Source organism: Xiphophorus hellerii, chromosome 2 (assembly GCF_003331165.1).
Source record: "Xiphophorus hellerii strain 12219 chromosome 2, Xiphophorus_hellerii-4.1, whole genome shotgun sequence".
In the NCBI taxonomy this organism is placed as follows: Eukaryota; Metazoa; Chordata; class Actinopteri; order Cyprinodontiformes; family Poeciliidae; genus Xiphophorus; species Xiphophorus hellerii.
The window spans coordinates 5,794,843-5,817,147 of NC_045673.1; the positions used below are offsets into that span (position 1 = coordinate 5,794,843).

Sequence of the window (22,305 nt, forward strand, 5' to 3'; positions counted from 1 at the left end):
TGTATGCATAACACTCAGACCCACACACTTTATACCAGAACCCAGCTCTCACTGCTTGGCCCAAAGCCAGCATATAATATTGATGAAGAGATGCGGTAAGCCTCATTACAGACACACACAACCATGCTACTGCTCAACTATTGATGGGCCCGGGGCTTTCCACACTTCTCTGGATCCACCATGAGTAACATCAGGGCACAAAGTACACTGTAAAACATTTGAAGGTGGTTTAATTTCACCTTAAAAATGCAATTTAAGTCAACAAGAAAATTGTTTTGGTTTTAATTCAGAAATTAAAGTTCATGAAGTTGATTTAACAACAAGAGATACGTTGTCTAAACATTGTTTTTTAACTTTATTCATCTTGAATTGTGAGTTTTAACTAAAAATCTGCCCTCACCGAGTTAAAGAGCCACATTTCTTAATTATTTTACTCACAATATCAAGTTAAAATAAATACTTATTTTACTTTAGAATAATCTAAATTCTTGTTTCAAATTACAGGAACAAAATTTCTGATCTGATAATGAATTTTATTAAACATCCCAATGAATTCAGCTCAGAAACATTTAGTGTGAACAGGACATTATCCTCAAGCTTTGCTAATTGAGAATTGCATTAAAATGAACATTTGCCTTAATAAAACACAAGAGTCAGATCAATGTAACGCACTTCCATCTCAGGAGACAAAAACATGCCGCTAAGCATTCTGGGAAATAGTTCACACTCCTGTCTTTCTCCTCTTTCAGTTTTTTAAGTGCTAACCTAAAATCTCTAGTTTATTCAACTCTTGGAGGTTTGACTAAATTAATAAAAAGTTAACTCAACTTACTGCTGTAAGTTTATCTTTCACAAACTCACATTTAGGTTCAAAGTCTAAAACTGGATAAATTTATTTGACTTAAAGAGTAGAAGATAGTAGACACAACTAAATGCAGCTCAAATGTTTTACAGTGTACCAGAGCACCAACAAAACACACATTCACCAGCAAGGCGTCTCTGAGCTTAAACAGACAGGTACTAGAAATGCAGCAGGGATCTTCTCCAAAATAAGCATAATAAAATACAAGAAAAAAGTTTAAGCTTACTGATGTGTAAAACGTAACTTTTGTTTTATAAACCCACCAGTTACGGTTCTGAATTTGTTTGATGAATATTTCAGGCATGATTCTCCCCAGCATTGCTGAAATCACCTGGTAATCAAGAACAACAAGACTGCATTAACTTTTCTTGTCTTTTGTAAAAGCATCCTCAACATCAGAGAAACAAGGTACAAGAGGAAGACGGTGAATATCCACTGAAAATTTGATAAGGTACCACAGTGTTGTTTCACACAGGTCCCAGTGAACTGAGCCTGGCAAAGTGAATAAGCCTTCATATCAGTTAACTTATTTGTACTTTTTTTTAAAACAACAAGTGCTATGACAAAATTCTTGAGAAAATAAGTGATTAAACTAATCCTAACTGACATTTAAATACTGAAATAAATAGCAAATCACAACCTGTCCTAGAACCATGAGCTCATTTTTCAAAGTAATAATATAACCTAGACTCAGGAAAAGAGCTGGACAGCATGTTTCAGAGCCGGCGCCTCAAATTAATTTTTTATTTTGGGAAATATAAAGATCATAAATATCCACAAAGGGCCGGTTGTAGTGGAATGCATAGGAAAAATCAATTAAACTGTTAAATGTTAATAAATACCTGCCTCTGCATTTCATAGGTGCTTCTTAAAATTAAATAATATTGAACATCTTTTCACATTCATCAGTCCCTCCAGGATTTTATAATTGTTTTTGTGATGTTTTGTGATCACAATTATATTTTGTGGTGCTAATTTAGGGATATTTGCAAGAAATTTTGTTACTCGCCGTATCAAACTTGGACACATCAAGTATGGCTGAGTATTGACATCAGCTTCATGGCACTGACACAGTTTCATATCGTCGGTTTTAAAAACTCAACTTAAAGCTGCAGCATGTAACTTTTTTTTTTTTTAAAGTTTTTTTATATATATTTGTGAAAACTGTCATCATTTTGTGACAGTGTAATATCAGACAGATAATTTGTGAAAAAATCAATATACTCCACATTTCCCCTGAACCATCTGCAGAAACGCACCACTCCCGACCAAAAACAACTAATCAGAGGCAGGAGGAAGGTCTTAGCGCTGTCAATCATCCTTGTGTAGTCACTGTTCGATGTGCTGATTGTGGAGAAACAACTTACAATCACAGGAAAACTGTTTATCTGCTGTCATCGGTGGCTGTGATAACTGGCCTGAGCATTCATGACAGGCTCTGCTATCAGGAAAGAAGCTGTAGCGTACCACAGTTAGTGATTGTCAGCGCTAAGTCCCGCCTCCTGACTCTGATTGGTTGCTTCTCGTTGGCACTGGGAGAACTGGCAGAAGGCAGAGGAGCTCGATTTTTTTACACAGATTATTTGTCTCATAACATTCTTTCACGACACAGAGACAGTTTCAAGAAATATTTAAAGAAATATTTTTTTATAAAAGTTACATTCTGCAACTTTAACTGCTTATATTTCACAGACTACTAGAAAGCTTACGCAAACTCAAAGTGACAACCCACTGTAGCTAACTTAGCAACTTTGTCACTATATGGTGACAAGCAACAACTTTTTCTGTTGTTATTGAAGGCTTTTTGGACAGCCATGTTACTCATGCACTAACGAGCAGTGGGTGCTGACATGGACCCCTCTCCCATCTCAAAGCCCTCACAGCTGTCCCCTCTGGCTGAAACCAGAACCTCCACCTCCATGTTGCAAACTGCCACTGGTTGATTTACAATAGAATAGTTCACAAAAAATAAGTAACTTCATTCCTATTGTCTCTTTTTGACCCATCTAGATTACTAATCTAGTTTATACACAACATTTTATTAATGTTTTCTTAGCTTTAAACAAAAGTTGTGTGTTTGTACTCTCCTCTCTCCTGAAGTGTCCATTGGAATTACATTGAATTACATTCAAATGGTCATTCAAGAAAATTTGATGATACATCAATTAAAGACAGAAAGAAATTACTTTCCTGCCAGCAAAGCATTAACTGTCTGCCTGCTAAGTATGGGAACATTTCAGCAGTTAGAGGAAGACAATATTATTCAGCTACTGTTTGTTTTGCACAAAGATCTTGAGCACTGAACACTATGTCAGACTGTTAGAGTGACATTTACAGAGCAGAAAACTGATTTACAGGAGGATGGCTGTGCAACGTCAAAGAAAATATCCAATTGGAAAACAAATGCTGAAAAAATATAATTTAGATTTAAACTGACCTACTTTTTCTTCAACTTTTCAGCAAAATAGAGGAGCTTCTTTCAGGTCAATATTAATTTAAAAAAAGCTCTAGTTCCACTGGCAGATTTTTCAACTTGTTATAAGGGAAAATAATTGTCCATTTGAATTGTAATTTGTAATCAATCTGAAGGACAACATTAAAAGAATCTCTTGCCCAAAAGTTACTTTTATGTTAAGTTTGTCTTATCTCAAGGGAACTGAGATATTTGCACCCAAAGCTAGGCAAATATAATATGTGTTAAAACCCAGGTGTTTTCTTTCCCCGTAAACCAAATGATTGCTGTTTGGTTTTGTGAAGTTGGGAGGTTTTCCTGGCAATAATCTTGATAAAGATAACTGCCCATCTGACCCACATCCTACTGGCAGACGCACGTGCCCCAGAGATGACCAGGAAATAGAGGCCAGACCATAGGGAGCCTATATATCCATCTGTTCCCATTGCCATGCCAGCCTTGGGGTGTCACTTCACCCTGAGCTTCCTGAAATGGTTCAGACTATCGGTCACCTGACCATAATGCTTCAAAGGATATACCACAATTTACTGGGATAAGAAAAGGAGGAATGATTAGTCAAATTGGCAAGTTGGAGCATTTTCCAGATCGGCAGAATAACTGACTATTGATGCACTGGTTCACTTTGAAACAGAAGAATGTGTGGGAAGTGTGTTTCTGCACATGCATGTGTCATGTGGTGTTCCAGTCAGGTCTTACAAGAATCATTCCATTGCGTAACCTACTGGCACCATCCTGGCCTGCTGGCACTGCCATCTGCTGCTGTGAAACTCTATCACAGATGACCTATGAGGTACTGAGCTTCTACAGGTCTGCTAAACTGCAACTTGTTTTTTTCTTTTTTTTGTTGGAATCAAAGCAATTGTTCAAATTAGGTGTACTATACCGAGTATTTACATGGGCACTGGCTTTTCTGAGTCATGTTTGCACTGTTGAGACTCTGCCCATTTTTTTTTTTTTAAATGGAGGTTGGTTTGGTTTCCTACCTGCAACAGCTACGTAGAAAAACAACCGCTATAAGACAGTTCGGTGAAGAAATTTTCTTGAATTGATAGAGAAAACTGTAAACAAAGTAAAAGCAAAATGGCAATACTTAGCACTGTACACAGTAATTCAAATCAACACAAACTTAAAATCACAGATTTAAACCTAAACCATACGAGCGTGTCATCACCATTTATGCTGGATTTAACCAACAAATTATAAATCACATAGTTAGTCCTTGAACTCTTTACCATATAATATAAATATAAATTCATTAGCTTTAACCCAATTTGCCGAAACCCACATATAGAACAAAACACATATCTCTCAATAGCTTACAACATTCAACATCAACTCACCGCATTGGGAAATACTCAAAAATGCAAGGAAGACGTAGTTTTAGGATTAATTTAGCTCGCGGCGGCGACAAAAACTACTTCCGGTCCGTCGTCAAGTCACTTCCGGTTCACAGGTTAAGTCCCTTCAATCCGGTGTGAAATAAACTGTGGAGCCCCCTAGTGGAATGGGATGAATACCTGTCTTAGGGTAAAGAAAAAAAATCTGATCTACGCCATATAAGGTAAATCGGAGACCTATCCAATTGTTAAAGTGTCTGCAGTGTGAACATCATGATCGTCATGTCGCATTTTATATTACTTTTATGTCATTCATATGATGTGTGTGTCATAATTCTGCAACAAAAAAATCAGATGCAATAAATCCAGATATAAACAATGGCTGAAAATTCTAATAATTGATTTCAGCAAAACATCTGAATTGAGCACCACACCTGCTGTATGAAGATAATGAGGAGCTTGATTTCTTGACAAAGGACAGGTGGATAATTGGAAATAGGCTGCAGTTGTGCAAGGAGGCTAAACAGGTATGCTAATGAGCAAGAGAGGAAATGAAGGGGAGATAAACAAGGAAAGAAGGACAGAAAGATAAGGAAATGTCCAAATAAAATGCAAGAACAGAGAATTGAATACAAATGAATGAACTGACTGAGGTTGAACAGAAATAAACAGTAAAACAATCAAAATAGAAACACAGATGAAAAGTCAAACAACCCAGAATCGTGACACAAACATCCTGTTCCTTATACATAATCTACCTCAAAATCACACTTAGTTGTGCTGATCTCCTATGATGCAAAACATACTTGATGCCTAAACATGAGCAGTGCAGGTGTCCAAATTATCCACCACAGAGCAGATCCTTTGTGCAAGTTCCTTTAATATTCCAAAATCAAGATTTATGTTTCTATGCTCCAAGGACTCATTTTGCTCTTTTTAATTGGCTTTCAAGGGAGTAACACAATCTCCATCTGCAAGTAATTTGAAAATCATATTGCTCTTCACATAATGTAACATCTTCTCTTTTCATTTTTCATGCGAAAAGATTTACATTTGAATTAAAAGAAATATACAACCCCACAGGAAAGGATGACAACATGTGCAAAGGGAGAACAGGAAAGATGCACATATTCAAATCCAGAAAGTAAAAGCTAATGAGAGAACATATTTAATCTCTGTAAGCACGCTGAAAAGTGGAAGCCTTTCATTTTTCATTCAAGGAATAATAACACACACTACGTCTTGGAAGAGTCGACGTGGCATATTTCCGTGCAACAGAAAGAATACACATAAACAATGATCATGTTTGAGCATAAAAGAGTCGCTCAAGTCAAAGAAAGACTAATCAACAAGTGTAGCTGTTACAGGCCGTGATGCAATCCAGTTTGATGCCCTCAACATAACAATAACTTGATTATTCTTGATTAATTGCTAATGTTAGTGAAAATGTCTCATTATCTAAACTGTACCATGAAAAAAAGGATTATGTAGTAGTAAAGTTTTTACCCACTAGTGATAAAAATGGTCGTCTGATCTGGGTCTTGAAATTATATCTCATTTATAGCTGCTGTTTACAACGAGAACACACATCCCCACACATTTTAAGAGGACTTTGTGTTTGGTTACAGCAAACCTGTAAAATATATTTGCTGCCACAACACAATTCTCATGATAGTTTTGTTAAAAGCAAAATTATCTAATATCTAAACTTTTGAAAGAGACAGAGCTTTTAACAGTGACGTACATCCAGAGCATCAATAGTTTAGATCTAAGCATATTCACCTGAGTGGCTCTGTCAAAGTTCAGACCAAAAGTTCATTCATTATTTCTCATAAGATTTGAAAACTTCCAATTTGACTGAGCTTGAGCTAAAAGCTTCAGTTTCCAGATGTGCAATGGGAGACTTTCCACCTGTAAGAAAAGCAGTTCTTCAAAGAATCGACTCAGGAGGACTAAAAGTAAATTTCAAATTATTATCACTTAGAATTTCATTAAATGTAGGTGAAGTTTGTAGTCCATCACTGTTTTAGCTGGGAAATGGGTGTGTTCATGAAACATCACAGACCTTACCCCACTTTCAAGAAGAGAAATGGACCAAACTTAATAAATGTCAGTGTCTCGGGGCCACTCAGTCATGTTTTATTAAAATAACACACACTGCTTCTACTGAATTATTTCCAGCTGAGAGGAAATAGCTTGAAAAGTTTTTTTTTTCATATTTTATACAAAGTTAATATATTGTGGAAAAAACATCTTGCTGTGTTTTTGTTGGACTGAATTACAATTCACACATTTCCAATATCACACAGTCTAAACTTACTTAGTCTGAGATAAAAGAGAAGAAGCCAGGCGGACTAACATTACTTTAATTAAAACTGCACTTTTAAAACAAATAAATTGACATTTTTATTTGTAAAGTTCTCATTAACAAGAAAATGACAGAGGTTATTTTTTGTTAAAGTGAGATTTGTGCTGATCAAATTCCCTAGAGCTTAAACAAATTATGGGTTTTCTTAACATCTGGTTTGAGGTTATATGACACACGTTTATCAAAAAGTGACAAAAAAAGCTATTTTTTACAGCTGGTCAGCTGAGAAAAACTATTTCCTTTATCATTTCATATCTGAAACAGACAGTTAGTCCCACTGAGTCCATCTGTGTCTGTACACTAACCTACATCTACTGCTATGAAACATCTGGCTGTTTTCCTTGGCAAAGCCAGACAGCTGTTCTGCCTGTTAGCAGACATTACTATACATGAGAGCACTCACACATGCAGGCAAAAGATGTCTTTAGCATTCCAGGAACGCAGACGTCCAAACACTCATTCCACAGTCAGAAATAAAACATGAAGTCTCACTTTTTATTCTAAATCAACCATTTTTTAAAAAAAAAAAAAAGAATCTACTATGTTAGTGGCATTAAGAATGTCAGCCACAAAAAGGAAAATGTATATAGAAAAGGGTTAAAAGTATAAAAAACTTCCCTCTATCAGGGATGTTGTTTATTACTTTAAGAACAATAATATAATTGAATGTAAGATTTTAAAAAAACGTCTGAGTTTTCTTGAGACTTTAACGTCTTAATTTCGATTAATTACACAGACTTTAACACTATTTTTACACTATTAATCACATTTTCTTTTTTTCAAAAGCAAAAGTCCCAACCCGGAACCTTTTTATTGTGTTTCCGGTACACCCATAAATCCGACGCACAACTGGCATCCACAAACAACAGTGATGGACAAAAAAACTGCTTCTCTTTTCCCACTGGGAGTTAATTTTTACTTCAAAAAACGATGTGATGTAACTATAAGAGAGACTTTTGTTGTGTTAAGTTGTGCTAATAGAAGTTGATGTATTGCCGAAGCTATTGAAGCCTAAAATAGCATCTCAATGCTAAACATGTAGCAATAAACACAGACAGTCCGGAGCCTTCTGGAAGGACAATCCACTTCCAATGTACGGAGCCCCCTACTGGACATGGAGGATTTTTTTTTTTTGTCTTTTCTGTCCCTCGCAAAACTTTTGCATTCCCTCGCAACAATGTACTGATCAGTTCATGCATCATGCTTGTGTGCGCGATGCTAAATGTGCTAATGGCAGAGAAACAACGTTACAGAAAAAGTTTTTACCTGCCGACGTCGTGGCTATGCTAACTACATAGTGGCAGTTTTGAAAGAATATGTGAAAAACATATTGTTTTTTACAGCAGTCTTAACACCTAAAGAACGTTACATTTCATAACCTTGTGATAAAAAGGAGAGACTAAAATTCATCATTGTCTTTAATTTGAGTCCTAACTAACTTGAAATTTGACACATAAACATTGTGAGGTCTCAGGTAAATAAAATGGGTAATGTCGCAGAATAATTAAGAATTTCAGGAGAATTAATACATGTGATGTATGAATAATCAGCCTCTGCCAGCCTGCTGCGGTGCTTTCTGGCCGCTGTTGGAGGAAGGTGGTGCTGAATGGGGGTGGGGCAGGTCTCAACTTAATCCATCTGTGCCAAGGGATGAGGGCCCAGCACCCATCCAGTGTCACCATGCCGCCTCCTCTGTAGTGGGTCCACTGGGGCACTACAAGTCCCTCTGAATGCTATCAGCACAGACGACACACAGCACAGCCCCCCAAGCAGGGATTACGTTTCTTTCAATGGAGCTGCCAGGAGGAGCAGAAAACAGAAAGAGGAGGAGGCGCATCTTCCTCTAGCAGGAGCTGCAGAAGAGGAGTGACATACCAAACTGAAGTGACCCGCATGTTCAAAAAGTAAACATCACTGTCAGTATGTACACTGTAAAACATCTGAGCCGCATTTAGTTGTGTCTACTGTCTTCTGCTCTTTAAGACAAATAAATTTGGCTAGTTTCAGATTTTGATCCTAATGTGTGAGTTTGTGAAAGATAAACTTAAATCAGTAAGTTATGTTAACTTTTTATTAATTCTGTCAAATCTCCAAGAGTTGAATAAACTAGTCTTTAGGTTGACTGTACTTTATACTTTTTTTAATGAAGTATCGCTACTACTTGATTTAAAATTCATGAATTCTCCAACTACTGTGAGTAACTTCACTGAATAGAAAACAAGCTTGTTTTAACCAAAAATTCATTTCATATATAAAGAAAATTATTATTTTTTTTAAAAAAATTATTTTTTCCTGATTTTGTAATCATGTTATTTATATTAATCATTTTAATTTTGGTTTTAATCTTTTTCCCAAATACTTTTTTACTCTTGAGTAATTTCTTGGACAGCTACAGTTTACCTCTAGTTGAGTAACAATATGTTGAAGTAGTGCTACTCTTACTTGAGTAAAATTTTTGTTACTTTACCCAACTCTGGTTTTAAAGTAGAAATCGCATGGAGTTAAATTATTTGGTTTTAACTGGCAACACAAAGATACATAACTTTTCACGAGGCGGTACTGCCAGTAGATCAAAAGTACGACGGAGGATTTGACAGACATGATCGGAAAAAATAAATAAATACAATTACAAGAATGTGGTCATAAAGTTATAATATGAAATATACGACACAAATAAAGTCAAAATAATATAAGAATAAAGCCAGAATATTACAATTCTGTTAAGATTCTGGTATTAATTTATTTGCATATAATTTCGACTTTATTCTTGTACTGCTTCAAATGTATTCTCATAATATTAAGACTTTATTCTTGTATTTAAACTTTATTTTTGTAAGATTTTGTCAGACTTTATTTTCATAATATTACTTAGTTCTGGTACAACTTTATTCTCAAAATATTATGACTTTATATACGTTATTCTAAGACTTTATTTTCATAATATGACTTTAAAATATGACATTATTCTTTGCTACTTTTGTTTTGTAGTATGGCCCTAATTGTCCTCCGTACAAAAGAGGTTGACAAAAATGAAGCAAAAGTTGTAAAATCAGGTATTAAAAATGAGCATCACTGAAAACATTAACATTTTTTGAATAGAATCAGATAGGAGCCATATTGTAAGAGTTTTATCTTCCTCACTTTGACGCATTTTAAATAACTCTATTGCTAATCTTGCTCTGTAGCTCTTGCCATGTTGATCTTCTTCTGGCTCGTCTTTTCTAAATTTTGCATTCCACGCCTTTGTTGACATTCATGGATTCACCCCAGACTTTGACACGCCCTCCCTGCTTCACCCTGTTTGCACCAGCGGGTTTGGCTTTCCCCACATAAACTGTCTGTAACCACAACCATGCTGGTGGCGCTCTGACTGAAATATCTCAGTTTCTGTTTTTCAGATAATATCTGATTCTTGTTTTCCAGAGCATCCCCTGCATTCAGAGCATGCTGTTTTACCAGAGCATGGCAGCAGGGCTAACCTGAAAGCTGGTCAGACATTCTGGGACGTTCATTAATTTTGTATGACATATTCACTCACTCTACACATTTTTATGTGCCATACTATAGCCAGAACCAGTAACATCTCTCTTTACAATGAAGGGGTCGATATTCAGAGAGTCAAATCAAGTTCCCTCTATATATAACATCCTTTGCTTCTGTGCAGTGAAAGTTAAAGTTACGCTTATTTAAAAACCAAAATAAAAAAACGGATGGCTGCAGGTTCAGTTCTTACAAAATGAGGAAGGAAACAATGTTAATGTCCCCATGGTGGATTGATGGACAAAAACGTTTGAAGTAGCCTTCATTTGTTCGCTATTTAATTAAATCTGAGCATAACAGATACACTGTAAAACATTTGAGCCATATTTAGTTGTGTCTACTATCTTCTACTCTTTAAGTCAAATAAATTGATCCAGTTTTAGATTTTGAACCTAAATGTGAGTTTGTGAAAGATAAACTTACAGCAGTAAGTTGTGTTCACTTTTTATTAATTTAGTCAAACCTCCAAGAGTTGCATAAACTAGAGATTTTAGGTTAGCACTTAAAAAACTGGAAGAAGAAAAAGACAGGAGTGGGAACTATTTCCCAGAATGCTTAGCAGGCATGTTTTTGTCTCCTGAGATGGAAGTGCGTTACATTGATCTGACTCTTGTGTTTTATTAAGGCAAATGTTCATTTTAATGCAATTCTCAGTTAGCAAAGCTTGAGGATAATGTCCTGTTCACACTAAATGTTTCTGAGCTGAATTCATTGGGATGTTTAATAAAATTCATTATCAGATCAGAAATTTGGTTCCTGCAGTTTGAAACAAGAATTTAAATTATTCTAAAGTTAAATAAGTTGTTATTTTAATTTGATATTGTGAGTAAAATAAAAGAGAAATGTGGCTCTTTAACTGGGTGAGGGCAGATTTTTAGTTAAAACTCACAATTCAAGATTAATGAAGTTAAAAAACAATGTTTAGACAACTTGTCTCTTGTTGTTAAATCAACTTTATGAACTTTAATTTCTAAATTGAAATCAAAACAACTTTCTTGTTAACTTAAATTGCACTTTCAAGGCAGCAGGTTGACTTTTATTTTCAAAGTTAAACCACCTTTAACTGTTTTACAGTGTATGAGTTTAAGTTAGCAAACTTACACATATAAACACATTGGCTTAAGTGAAACAAGAGTTTATGAAAGACAGTTTTAGAAAATTGTAACTACAATTTTCTAATTGTAGTTAGAAATCCTAGAGTAAAGACCTGGCTCCAAATTCTGTTTTGGATCATCTCAGGTAACCAAGGGAAATGCAGGTCTGGTTTACATCTGTGACAATGTCTGCAGTCAAATGGCCAAGATAGTTTTGAAAATTTTAAAGGTGTATTTCATTCTTTTACCCAGAATCAAACAAAGGAATCAAGAAATAGCAAAGACCATTTGGTATTGCATATCTTTTGGAGATAAACGTAAGTGACTTTATAATATAAGCATCTTCGGGTTCTGCAGCTCTGGAAAAAAATTAAGAGACCACTTAAAATGATCAGTTTCTCAGATTTTACTTTTTATAGGTATATGTTTGAGTAAACTATTGTTCTTTTATTCTATGAACTACTGACAACATGTTCTCTGAAATTACAAGCACAAATTTAGTATTTATTAGCATAAAATGAGAAATGGTCAAAATAACTAAAAAGATGCAGAGCTTTCAGACCTCAAATAATGCAAAGAAAACAAGTTCATATCCATTTAGAAGCAACAATATCAATGTTTTAACTCAGGAAGAGTTCAGAAATCAATATTTGGTGGAATAACCAGGAGGTTTTTAATGGGGTTCAGTGCAGTGGGCTCTTAGTTTTTTCCAGAGCTGTATTTATTTTGCTCATGCTGTAATGCATTGACATTTATACAATCATTTCTTTTACACTTGGAAATGGAGGGTCTTCACAAGACAGACTTACTTTCTGATGCAAATTTGGAAAAATCTCCTAAAATGAACCAAACAGTGTGTATAACATGTTTGCAGGATGAATGGAAAAGGCCTGGTGAGCTGTCCAGTGTGAGCTCTGATGCAGCTTGTATTATCAGCGAAGAGGCACTCCAGACCAGGCAAACCCCCAACAGACGAGCGCACACTCCAACATCCTGAATGTACTTACAGCCACTCATCTGCCCACTCATAAAAGTAAATGAAATCACAACTCACATTTGCTTGTTAAGAGCTTTCCTGTTTTGGCTGGGAGACGACTCTACTGAGGAAACTGAAAATAAAAAATGTAGCAGAAGCTTATTGCTGCTCACCCAGATAAGACTAGCAGAGGCGCACACCTCTGCCTGGCAGCGGTCCACTCACTGTCTTTGTTTTTGTAGTTCTTCTTACCCCACCTGGCTTTCTGCTGGCTTCATTTCAGCCAACAGTTTAACGACCAAGTAAATAACATTCTACATGCTCTGATGGAGCGAATCTGTTTTCCGGGAATAAAATATGTAGGTGGCATTTAAAGTTTTTCTCAGTTGCATTTGGTGCATTTTTCGAATCATTTGACATTTGCAAAACAGTAATTCTCAAAAAACAACATTGATTACCTGCAAAAGTCTTTCTCAAAATCCATAGTTGAACTCTCAAAATTAAATCTCTCTCTGTCAGTGAACCTTTCAGTAGACAGACATTGTGTACGAATAATTTCTTAGTCATGCTGTCAATGTAACAGTGTTCTGTTGTAAATTATGGCTAAAGTTTTGATGTAAATGTGGGAGAAAAATGGTAAGAGACTGAACAAAATTTACATTTACAGTTTCACTCTAATTTGTTGACAGACTCAGAAAGAAAAGACAGAAATGCAGAGAACAAGGTAAAAAAATAGAAATGGAAACATAAGACAATCTTCTTAAGGAAATTGTACATGTAGTGCTGCAGGAATTAGATTACATTATAATTTCCATCTTCCTGTTGAGAAAAATCCCTCAATGGGGTTCAGGAATGAAAAGTAGGATGAGAGGAACTCCATCCTATTGTGGGTCACAAATCATTGTTTGGTGACTTTGGATCAATGGAAACTCGGCCTCTTCTGTTCAGAGAAATGCACCAAAGCGACAGAGAAGCACATCAACTTCTAGACAACTTGTCTCTTGTTGCCTTTATTAATGCAAAAACCGCCTTGAGACAAGCAATTGGCACCTGAAAAAGAGGAAAGTGCAAACCTTCTCCTGTCATGATGTGTATTTTGATAGTGGATTCAAAAGCAGAAATTCAGAGAAAATAAAAAAAAACCAATGATTGACAAACTTACAGAAATCACAGGGAGCCAGAGCAGAACAAAAACCATAAATCCAATGAATAGTGATGCAAGCACATAGAGCGAGACCCTGTGTCGGTGCGCGTTTCGCTATAAGAAAGCCACATGACCAATACAAAAACAGTTTTGAACTGACACTGACGGGCCAAACTGTGTCATATCTGTCCACTGGATGCATCAGCCAAAAGAATCTCTGATCATCTGCGGTTCCAAATGGATGGATCCTAACCCTACCCTATGAGATTCTGGGACAACCAAAAGACGATCTATCCGAACCTTTTACGACAAAACCAGTTGAGGACATTTTGAGTTATTTGCAAATTCTGAAAAAAAAGGTAGATTTTAATTTCCAATGATAAACACAATAAAAGAAAAATAAACTTCAGTTGCTGTGGCAGAAACAAAAATGAAATATAAGAATTATTCACCCATTTTTATCATTTGCATTTATCTATGGTGTTTATTCTGCGATAGATCCTTTTTAATTAAATAAAAATGATAATAGCTGTTAACGTGACCCATTAATATTTTTAAAGCTCAATTCGTTGGTAAGCTAATTTTATGTATCTCACAGGCAAATAAAAGGTCATTTACATGCAGTACCTCGCATGACCAGTAGGGGGCACCAGCGGACACCACAGTTTGAGACAGATTGAGCTAATGGGTTTCAGGTGTGGAGAGAGAGAAAATGAGGAAGTGGCATAAGGGGCGAGGGAGAGGAAATGAATCTAACAAAGTAAAAACTAAAGCAACTAAGAAACGGACTAGACACATAAAATAAACATAACTAGAGAAATAGAAACAAGGCAGAACCAAGGAACACCAATAATAACAAAGCCCAAAACAAACTCAAAGAACCTGGAGATCCTGACATCTCCTCACGTTATCATATCATATCCTGTCGTTACATTGATAACTGCAGCAGCCTGCTGATCGACACGCCCGTGTGTAGTCGGTGGAACATCTGACCTGTCTCCGTGTCATGATGGATCACCCACTAAACGCCGAGCGCTCTGCATATGACCAGGCAGGCATGTGTGACAAAGGAACGATGCCGACTGAATATCCATTCTCATTTCTCGCCCATCTGCTCCTCTGATAGAAAGGAAACTGGCATATCTCTGAGAGTGTTTGGGTCCACAAAGACCCAAACACATCTGGCAATGCAGTGCAAGCAGCACAAGGCTTGACACACTTCCCTGTGAGCTGTGAAGTGACCTATTCAGACAAATCAGCAGGGGGCAGAGAGACAGAAACAAATGGATGCACAGGTTTGGGCTCTTGAAAAGACAAGTGTTTCTTTTGCTCACAAGAGGGTCATCTGTTACCATTAGCCCTTAATTTGTTCCTCTTATGTTTTCTGGGTCCCTTCATGAAAACTAGGTCAGTCCTTTGATGGGTTACCAGCTAATGATTGATGCACAATATGAGATACACTGACTTGTCTTTGGATTCAAATGCACAATAAGAGATGCAAACTGGACTAAAATGCAACTGAATAAATCTCATCTTATCAGGAACAGAACTCTGAACAATGTAGATTTGACAAGAAATGGACAAAGGTCAGACAGCATACACTCGACAGCCTCTTCAGAGGTCAAGTAGTGCAAACAGTGGCATCCAGATATCTGTTGAAGTTCTGGACAACTCATGTTCTTTCAGGGATTTCATTGTGTTGATTGCTGCTGAGTTTCCAGAACGTCTTAAGTAACCAGGTGTCTGCTAAGATAACACCTGTCTGAATAAATGCAGTCTTTTACTGCATTTACCTATTTTCCCTAAACTACGCCACCATGGCACGCCCCCGCCTGAGCTTTTTACCGTGCGCGCAGTTCTCTCGAGGTCGCTGGTTTTACAGTTTTTTGTTGTGGTTTTGCGAAACTGACGAGCTGATAGATCACTCAGTTGGCCAACCATGACATCTGCCGCGCTCTTCTTGAGCGTTGCACTTCGGCCTGCGGGCTTAAACAGGTGATATAGTCAAAACTTTTACCAAAAGAGCAGAAATTAAGCAAACATTGTTGCTTCACCTTCTCCTGAACCCAGGAATCTACATCCTCCTGTTGTGGATCACACGGGTAGACTTTGCTTTCCTGTCTTTATTATTTAGCATAATTTGTAAAAAAAAATTAAAACATAGGTTCGCTGTTTTAGGGCCAAGCGCATTACATGCTTGTGGCCTGTGTTTGTGTGGTTTAGGCTTCTGTTGTTTCTCCTGATGACGCGTTGGAGATGTGGTTGACATCTTGTGGATCAGGTGCAGGGATAGTTTTGTGCGTACCCTTCTGATAATATCCTGCAGGCGCCGCTGTCTGCTACTGACTTCATATTTTTGTGTTTTTCTGACGTAAAGCACTTTGAACCGCCTTGTTGCTGAAATGTGCAGTACAAATAAACATGATTGATTGATTGATGAATTTCAGGCAAGTGGCCATTATTGTGTAAAAATGTTTATTTTCCAGTCCGCTTGAACAAGATGTTCCCTTTTCTTTCCCATTTTGAAGAGAAGTTAAAAGAAATGGGCCTGTATGCCTTGTCATATTTAAACCTCAAGAAAAACAAAATTTCTTAAACTGTTGAAAATCTGATTTGTTTTTCCAAAAGTGTTCATTAATTCTGACCTCAAGTGTCTTGTAAAACAAATGTAGCGTTCCCCAGCTAATTATGCATAAAAGTATAATTATTCTTATTAAAAGTAGTAACAATAATTTTCAGGGTTTTGCGTAAATGTTTGCTTCAGTGTGAAACAAACAGCTGAATGCTGCTCGATGTTGTTCCCATAATGACGGGTGCGTTGAGCCTGTATTAACTCTCAGGGGCTTTTGTGAATGACTCATTCATTGCTTTTACAATCTAACCAATAACCCTGCATTCAAAAGCAAATGCACACAGCTTTTGTATTTGCACAGCATGCAAATACAAAAGCTGCATGAACAACCACTTACAGACTCTCTCCAGGGTTTTTAACTACCACAGGTTTGAATAAAAGCCAGCTAATCAGCTCTCAGTGCAAACAGGTACTGACATCGTGAACATAAATAAAAATGGGTTTAAAAGTATAAGAAATAACCTGAGTCAGTCTTGTTAGCCTTATTTCTGTGCAGAACTCTTTTTGGCAACTCTTTCAGAGGACACCACGTTGCAGTCCCATTTTCCCTTCAGTCTTTTCCATTGCGCTTCCTCCCAAAGAATTTCATGCTGTTAAACGTAGGAAAGATGTCCTTGTTTTTAAGGTCTGTGCTCTAAATGAAAGGCCGTGTTTTCTCATACTAAAACAGTCTGAGGAATCGTGGCTCCTTCTGTTTCTTCCCATCACGGTCCCTTTTTAAGGCCATTGTTTGCCTGTGAAAGTGAACAAGCAAGAATGAGAAGAGGGACAAAGGACAACGAATGAAAACCAGCTCCCTATGATTAACTGTGTTTAGATACAAGGCTCTGGGTTTTGTATTCTGATATCGCTTCTTATAAACACGCGGCCGCTTTGTGGAAGTCGTCTTGCATTCCCACAGCAGTGTTAAAAAAAGGTCAGATGCTAAAGGAAAATATATATCTCAGGTTGCTGCTTTCTGAGTGCAGCAAAAATACTTCAAAAGGTTCGCTTGATTATTTAGACGTCAGGATTGGCTTCCTTTTTCTCCTGCCTCGCCTCTTAAAGAGAGGTCGGCATGTGTTTGACACATGGTCTCGCCCTACACTTTGAATGCAAGCGCAAAAATCGTCATATGTCCTTTCATTTCTCCCGCTTCTGTTTCCCAGCAGTTCATCCAATCTCCACACTGTTTCTATTTCCATTTTGTCCACCGTGACCCTGCCAATACACCCACCTCCTCAAATATTTCTCTGTGAGTAACACAGCCTCTCTTGGTCATTTCATCCTGATAGTTTAACACAGTAATCACGTCTGCAGCATGCACACAGAGCAATGCTGCCCACACACGGTCTTATCACTGAAAAGCAACAGAGAGGCAAGAGGCACTGAGGTCGGGTCAGAAACTCAATTACTGTGCGGCTGCTCCAAATCTTCCTTTTGCATTACAGCGCATGCTGTTCTCAGAGTCGCTAACCTCCTGCCTTTTGTTTGCGAGGTCAACGTTCTCTTTACTTTTTCTGTCTTCAGAGTTTTGCTTTATTTCTCTTTTCTAAAGCCCTTCAACAGTCTCAGATGTTTTCCATCCCCCTCTTCATACATGCAGCTCTTTCAGTGATTATCTCACTCCCACTGACCCAAATGTAATCCATAACTAAGGTGCAGATATCTGATAAAGTGATTGATATTGGATCAAAATTGCAATGTTGACATACAAAAGCTCATTTAGGTGAAGCAGCAATTTTCTAAACGCTGTGCCTGATCTGTCACATGACCAGACCATTTTATATAGGCATTGCTTTATGAATTTTTAACTTACTGGACAGACTTTTGTTTTTGAATCAATCAAATTCACATTACAAATGCTTTGAGTAACAAAGCGTTGCTAATGCTACATCTAATGATCTCTGTTTAAGTAATTGTGTTGATATCAGGGATTGTACTTTTGTGGTACTAATTTGTATTCTCCGCAACTGAAGCAAAACTCATAATCTGTGAGAACACTCCATAGGCCTCCCCAAAAATGTGTCAAAAATACAAAACCAAATGCGTCAAAACAGTTCAGCCAGAGTTTCCTTGAAAGTACCAGCTATACTGCTGAGAATCATCGCCAGCAGTGATGTGTGTTTCCATCACAAACATATGCAAAACTTCGTCAATATTCTGCTAATGTCAAATTTCACACTACAAATCGCAATTGTGGTGTTTCTATTCAATTAGAAACAAAACTAAAATCACACAGAAATACATTTGTTCATGTGACAAGTCATTAAAAAACATGATTCTCCAACTACTTCCTGTGTCGTCTTCTTCGTGGTTTGTGCCAGTGGCAATATCTGGTTGTTAATCATGTGACTCGTGTAACGCAAAAAAAAGTTTCTCCATTGCAGTTTTGCAAAATAAACAAATTCTTTCGTTACGGCCAAAACAACACTTCATCTTATCGCAAAAATCTTTTAAATCAATTTAATTCCCATGCTTCCATTGAGCAAATTTATTTTTGCAAATCCAATTCATGCTATTGTATGGTCAATGGAAACCAGCTACTGGTTCCAGTTGAAACAGTTCACAGAACTATGCCTTCGTCTGCAGTACAACCTCCTTGCCATAACATCACTGTACACAAAATCAGTGGGAAGAAGTAAGAAACATATTTTTTATAAGTTTTCAGTTAACATGGTCTAAAAGTGTTTTATTATTACATCAAAGCAAAAGCCTCAGCATATAACTGATGCTTATATCCCAAAAGAGTTAATTTACCATTCAAAGGTACATTTACTCGTTTTTGGTCTTAACTGCATGTGGTATCTATTACAGAGTTTAATGTTATTAACATTTGTAATGTTTTGCCAGTAGTTTGGGCTAAGTATGTTAATATCCGGTCTGATTTGGCTGATGTAGTGGCCGGGAGCAACCAGCAGGGGGAGTCTAGCGGTAGCACATAGTGAAGAGCACCGGAACTTCCTTCTCTGATAATAATACACACGTACGCTTTAAATTGAAATATTCCCCTTCTTCGGATATGAGTTGTATATAAATTCAGCTGAACGGTTGTAAATTAGTTTATTAACTGTTAGAAGGTTTGTGAGTATGTTTTTGACACTCCGTATGTTTACACACTGCGTTGTTAGCTACCATGCTAACAACGGTTTGGTATCATCGTGTATGTTTGCAAGCTAATTCAATACAAGCTTGAGAAGAAGGAACGTGTTTGACTCTTTCATTGAAATATTCCCCTTCTTTATGGTTTTTACATATGCACTTTGTAGCGTGTTTTATTATAAAATGTCATCTGCATGACTGCTGTAGCTGACTGAGGTAACACCAGCAGAACATATCAATCAAACAGAGATTTATAAATCGATTTGAACCAAAATCAATGTTCTTCAGCTGTGGTGTCCATGTTGACATCCATCATGGTATCATGGTCATATTCTGGCTCAATCAGACTGATAAAAGCTCCCTCAAATAGTTTTTTTTTTTTTTTATCAAATTTTATTCAGAAAGGATAGCAAAATAACAAAATGCTAGATTACAATTTGCAAATTCATGTAGGGAAAGGGGCCTTAATTTTGGGGGACCAGTTCTATGGTGTAAGGAAACTAAAACTTAGCCGTTTAGACATTGTTACATTGGAAAAAAAAAAGTATAGTAGAGCCTGGTGAACTGGTGTACAGCTAGAAAGTTAAAGCTTGGACACAAATGGGTCTTCCAAATGGCAAATGACCCTGAGCATACCAACAAATTACTACAAAGTGACTTCAGTCAAAGCCAGGAGAAAGTCCTAATCTAATTCCCACAGAAAATGTGCAGGCAAAGCTGAAAAAAGGCTCCAGTTTTGTCAGGAGGAATGGGTCAAAATTAAAGCAAATGATAGTGAGAGCCTTGTGGAAGGATACGCAACAACTTTATCCCAAATAGTAAAGAGTTTATACTAAAGTTTGACATGGTTTACAGGCAGTCAGTGAGGGATAAAAAGGCAATGTGTCTTAAATTTCTCAAGAGATAATGAAGTATTTGGACAAAACATTGGTTCATCAAGCAATCTTTCATTTCCCATTCAGTAACAACCCTATAAAAACAACATTGACCTGAGATCATGTGACGAAACAAGAGGAAGAGGAAAAAGTGAGCAGCTTGCAAGTGTTTCATTTTTTTCCAGCTCAAGCCCCGCTGTCGGTATCTTATCTGCTCAATCCCCTCATCGTCATTTAAATCTCCCCCTACGCCATCCGATCCCAGCCGTGGCCCTGTTTAAATCTCTCCCTCCTCCCAGTCCAACACATTTCTAATGCTAATTATCTAAACCTCTCTCCGTGCTTTCTATCCCTCCCATCCGCCAGCTTCTGACTGAAATTTCTCCCCGCCCGTGTTCCTCATAAGCCCCAGTTATAGGCAGTCTCCTTCCCTTTTCTCCCTGTTTTCTGACTTTTGTTCATCCCTTTCTTTTTTGTGAAACTTTATGAAATACTGTCAATTATTTCCAATTAAAATATAATTACTTTTTTAAAATCTAAACATCACAATGCAGTGGGATAGAAGCATGGGAATGTGACCTTTATCAACCAGCGGGTCACTGGTTTGGGAGGGAAAAAAAATCAGTTTTTATCTCCAGAATCAGATGCAAACACGTCATTATGAGAAAAGTGGCGAGTATCTCCTCTACCCTCCATTTTTCATGTTTATGCAATCAGAAAACACAACTCTTTCTGCCCAGCTCCTCTATTTGCACTCTCAACTTTTACGCTCTCATTCAGCTGGTGAATTTGCGTTGTTTATTCCTGCGAGGAGCCACCTACACATGGAGTCCCACAAGCATCACTACAGATTACAGTTACATAAAAGCTGGTTACCATTAGCAGCAAAAACAGAATCATACAGAAAAGTAGCTTCAAGCAAAACATCTGCAGGAAGGTGTTAGATTATTTATAAACTCATAAATCATCTAATTTTTTTCAGGTTTACATTTTTCAAAAAGGAAAAGTGCTTAAAGAAAATTCACAGCAAAAGCAATGCATATTGATGTAGGAAATTTCTGAATTTACCAAAACGATATCTAATCGAATCAACAACAAAAAGGAGGACACCTCAGAAGGTGTGCTCACCTTGATACTCCTGTCCAGGCGTGTAGGAACTGGGATTTCCTGTGATCTGGAGGGTCAGCAGCACCTCTCCGCCGCCCTCCGCCACCCCGGCTCCCTCCATCTCCGCGTGGTGGGTGCACAGGAAGAAGAACGGGTTAAAACGGGGGTAGAAGCTCGCCGGAGGTGCCCCGAAATCCACATTGCTGCTCCCCAGCGCCAGGGAAAGCAAGACACAGCCCAAAACGCCCCCAAGAGAGGCCCGCGCCACGGCCATTTGCCCCCTCACCAAGCGGGCGGCTGAGGGACTGGAGGTGATGGGAGTGATGACTGGGAGTGTGGACGGCACAGGTTGAGCTCCAGAGGACAGGTGGTGGAGTCCACAGCTGAGTCGAAGTCCAGAAGTGGGTGTGCGAGAGTGAGAGTGTGTGTGGGGGTGTTTTTTCTTCCCAGTGAGGGATATTTAGGTGTGTCAGAGAAACTGCTCTGAAGCTTCTTGTTCCCCTGTCCTGCCTCCACTCTCAGGGAGTTCGGAGCTTCGCCTGAGCTGTCCTGCTCCGGCGTTTAAATACCTCACCCCCTCCCTGTGTTGCCCTCTCTCCTCCCACCCTCCCTCCCTTCCTCTCTCTGGCTCTCGTTCGTTCTAACATGAGCTCCATGCGAGTGCTGTTTCTCTCTCATCCAGCTCTTCTCTCCTCCCTCTTGTCTACCAGTCTATCACTCTTCCTTTCCCCCTAATCTCATGCTCCCCCTCTCTTTACCTCTGTGAAATACTCTAAGTTACTCCATGCTGCTCTCCTCCAGAGAGCTTGGCTGTCT

The 22,305-nt window shown here is 37.8% G+C and overlaps 1 protein-coding gene across 1 annotated transcript in view; it reads right to left on the bottom strand.

Moving 5' to 3' along the window:
* The window catches only part of reln (reelin), a 158,674-nt gene extending 136,612 nt beyond the window's left edge, over positions 1–22,062 (bottom strand). The window contains 1 exon segment of the mRNA XM_032581667.1: positions 21,511–22,062. Within this exon segment, the coding sequence (XP_032437558.1) occupies positions 21,511–21,763 (253 nt within the window). The 5' untranslated portion in view covers positions 21,764–22,062.
* Positions 22,063–22,305: the final 243 nt, after the last annotated feature.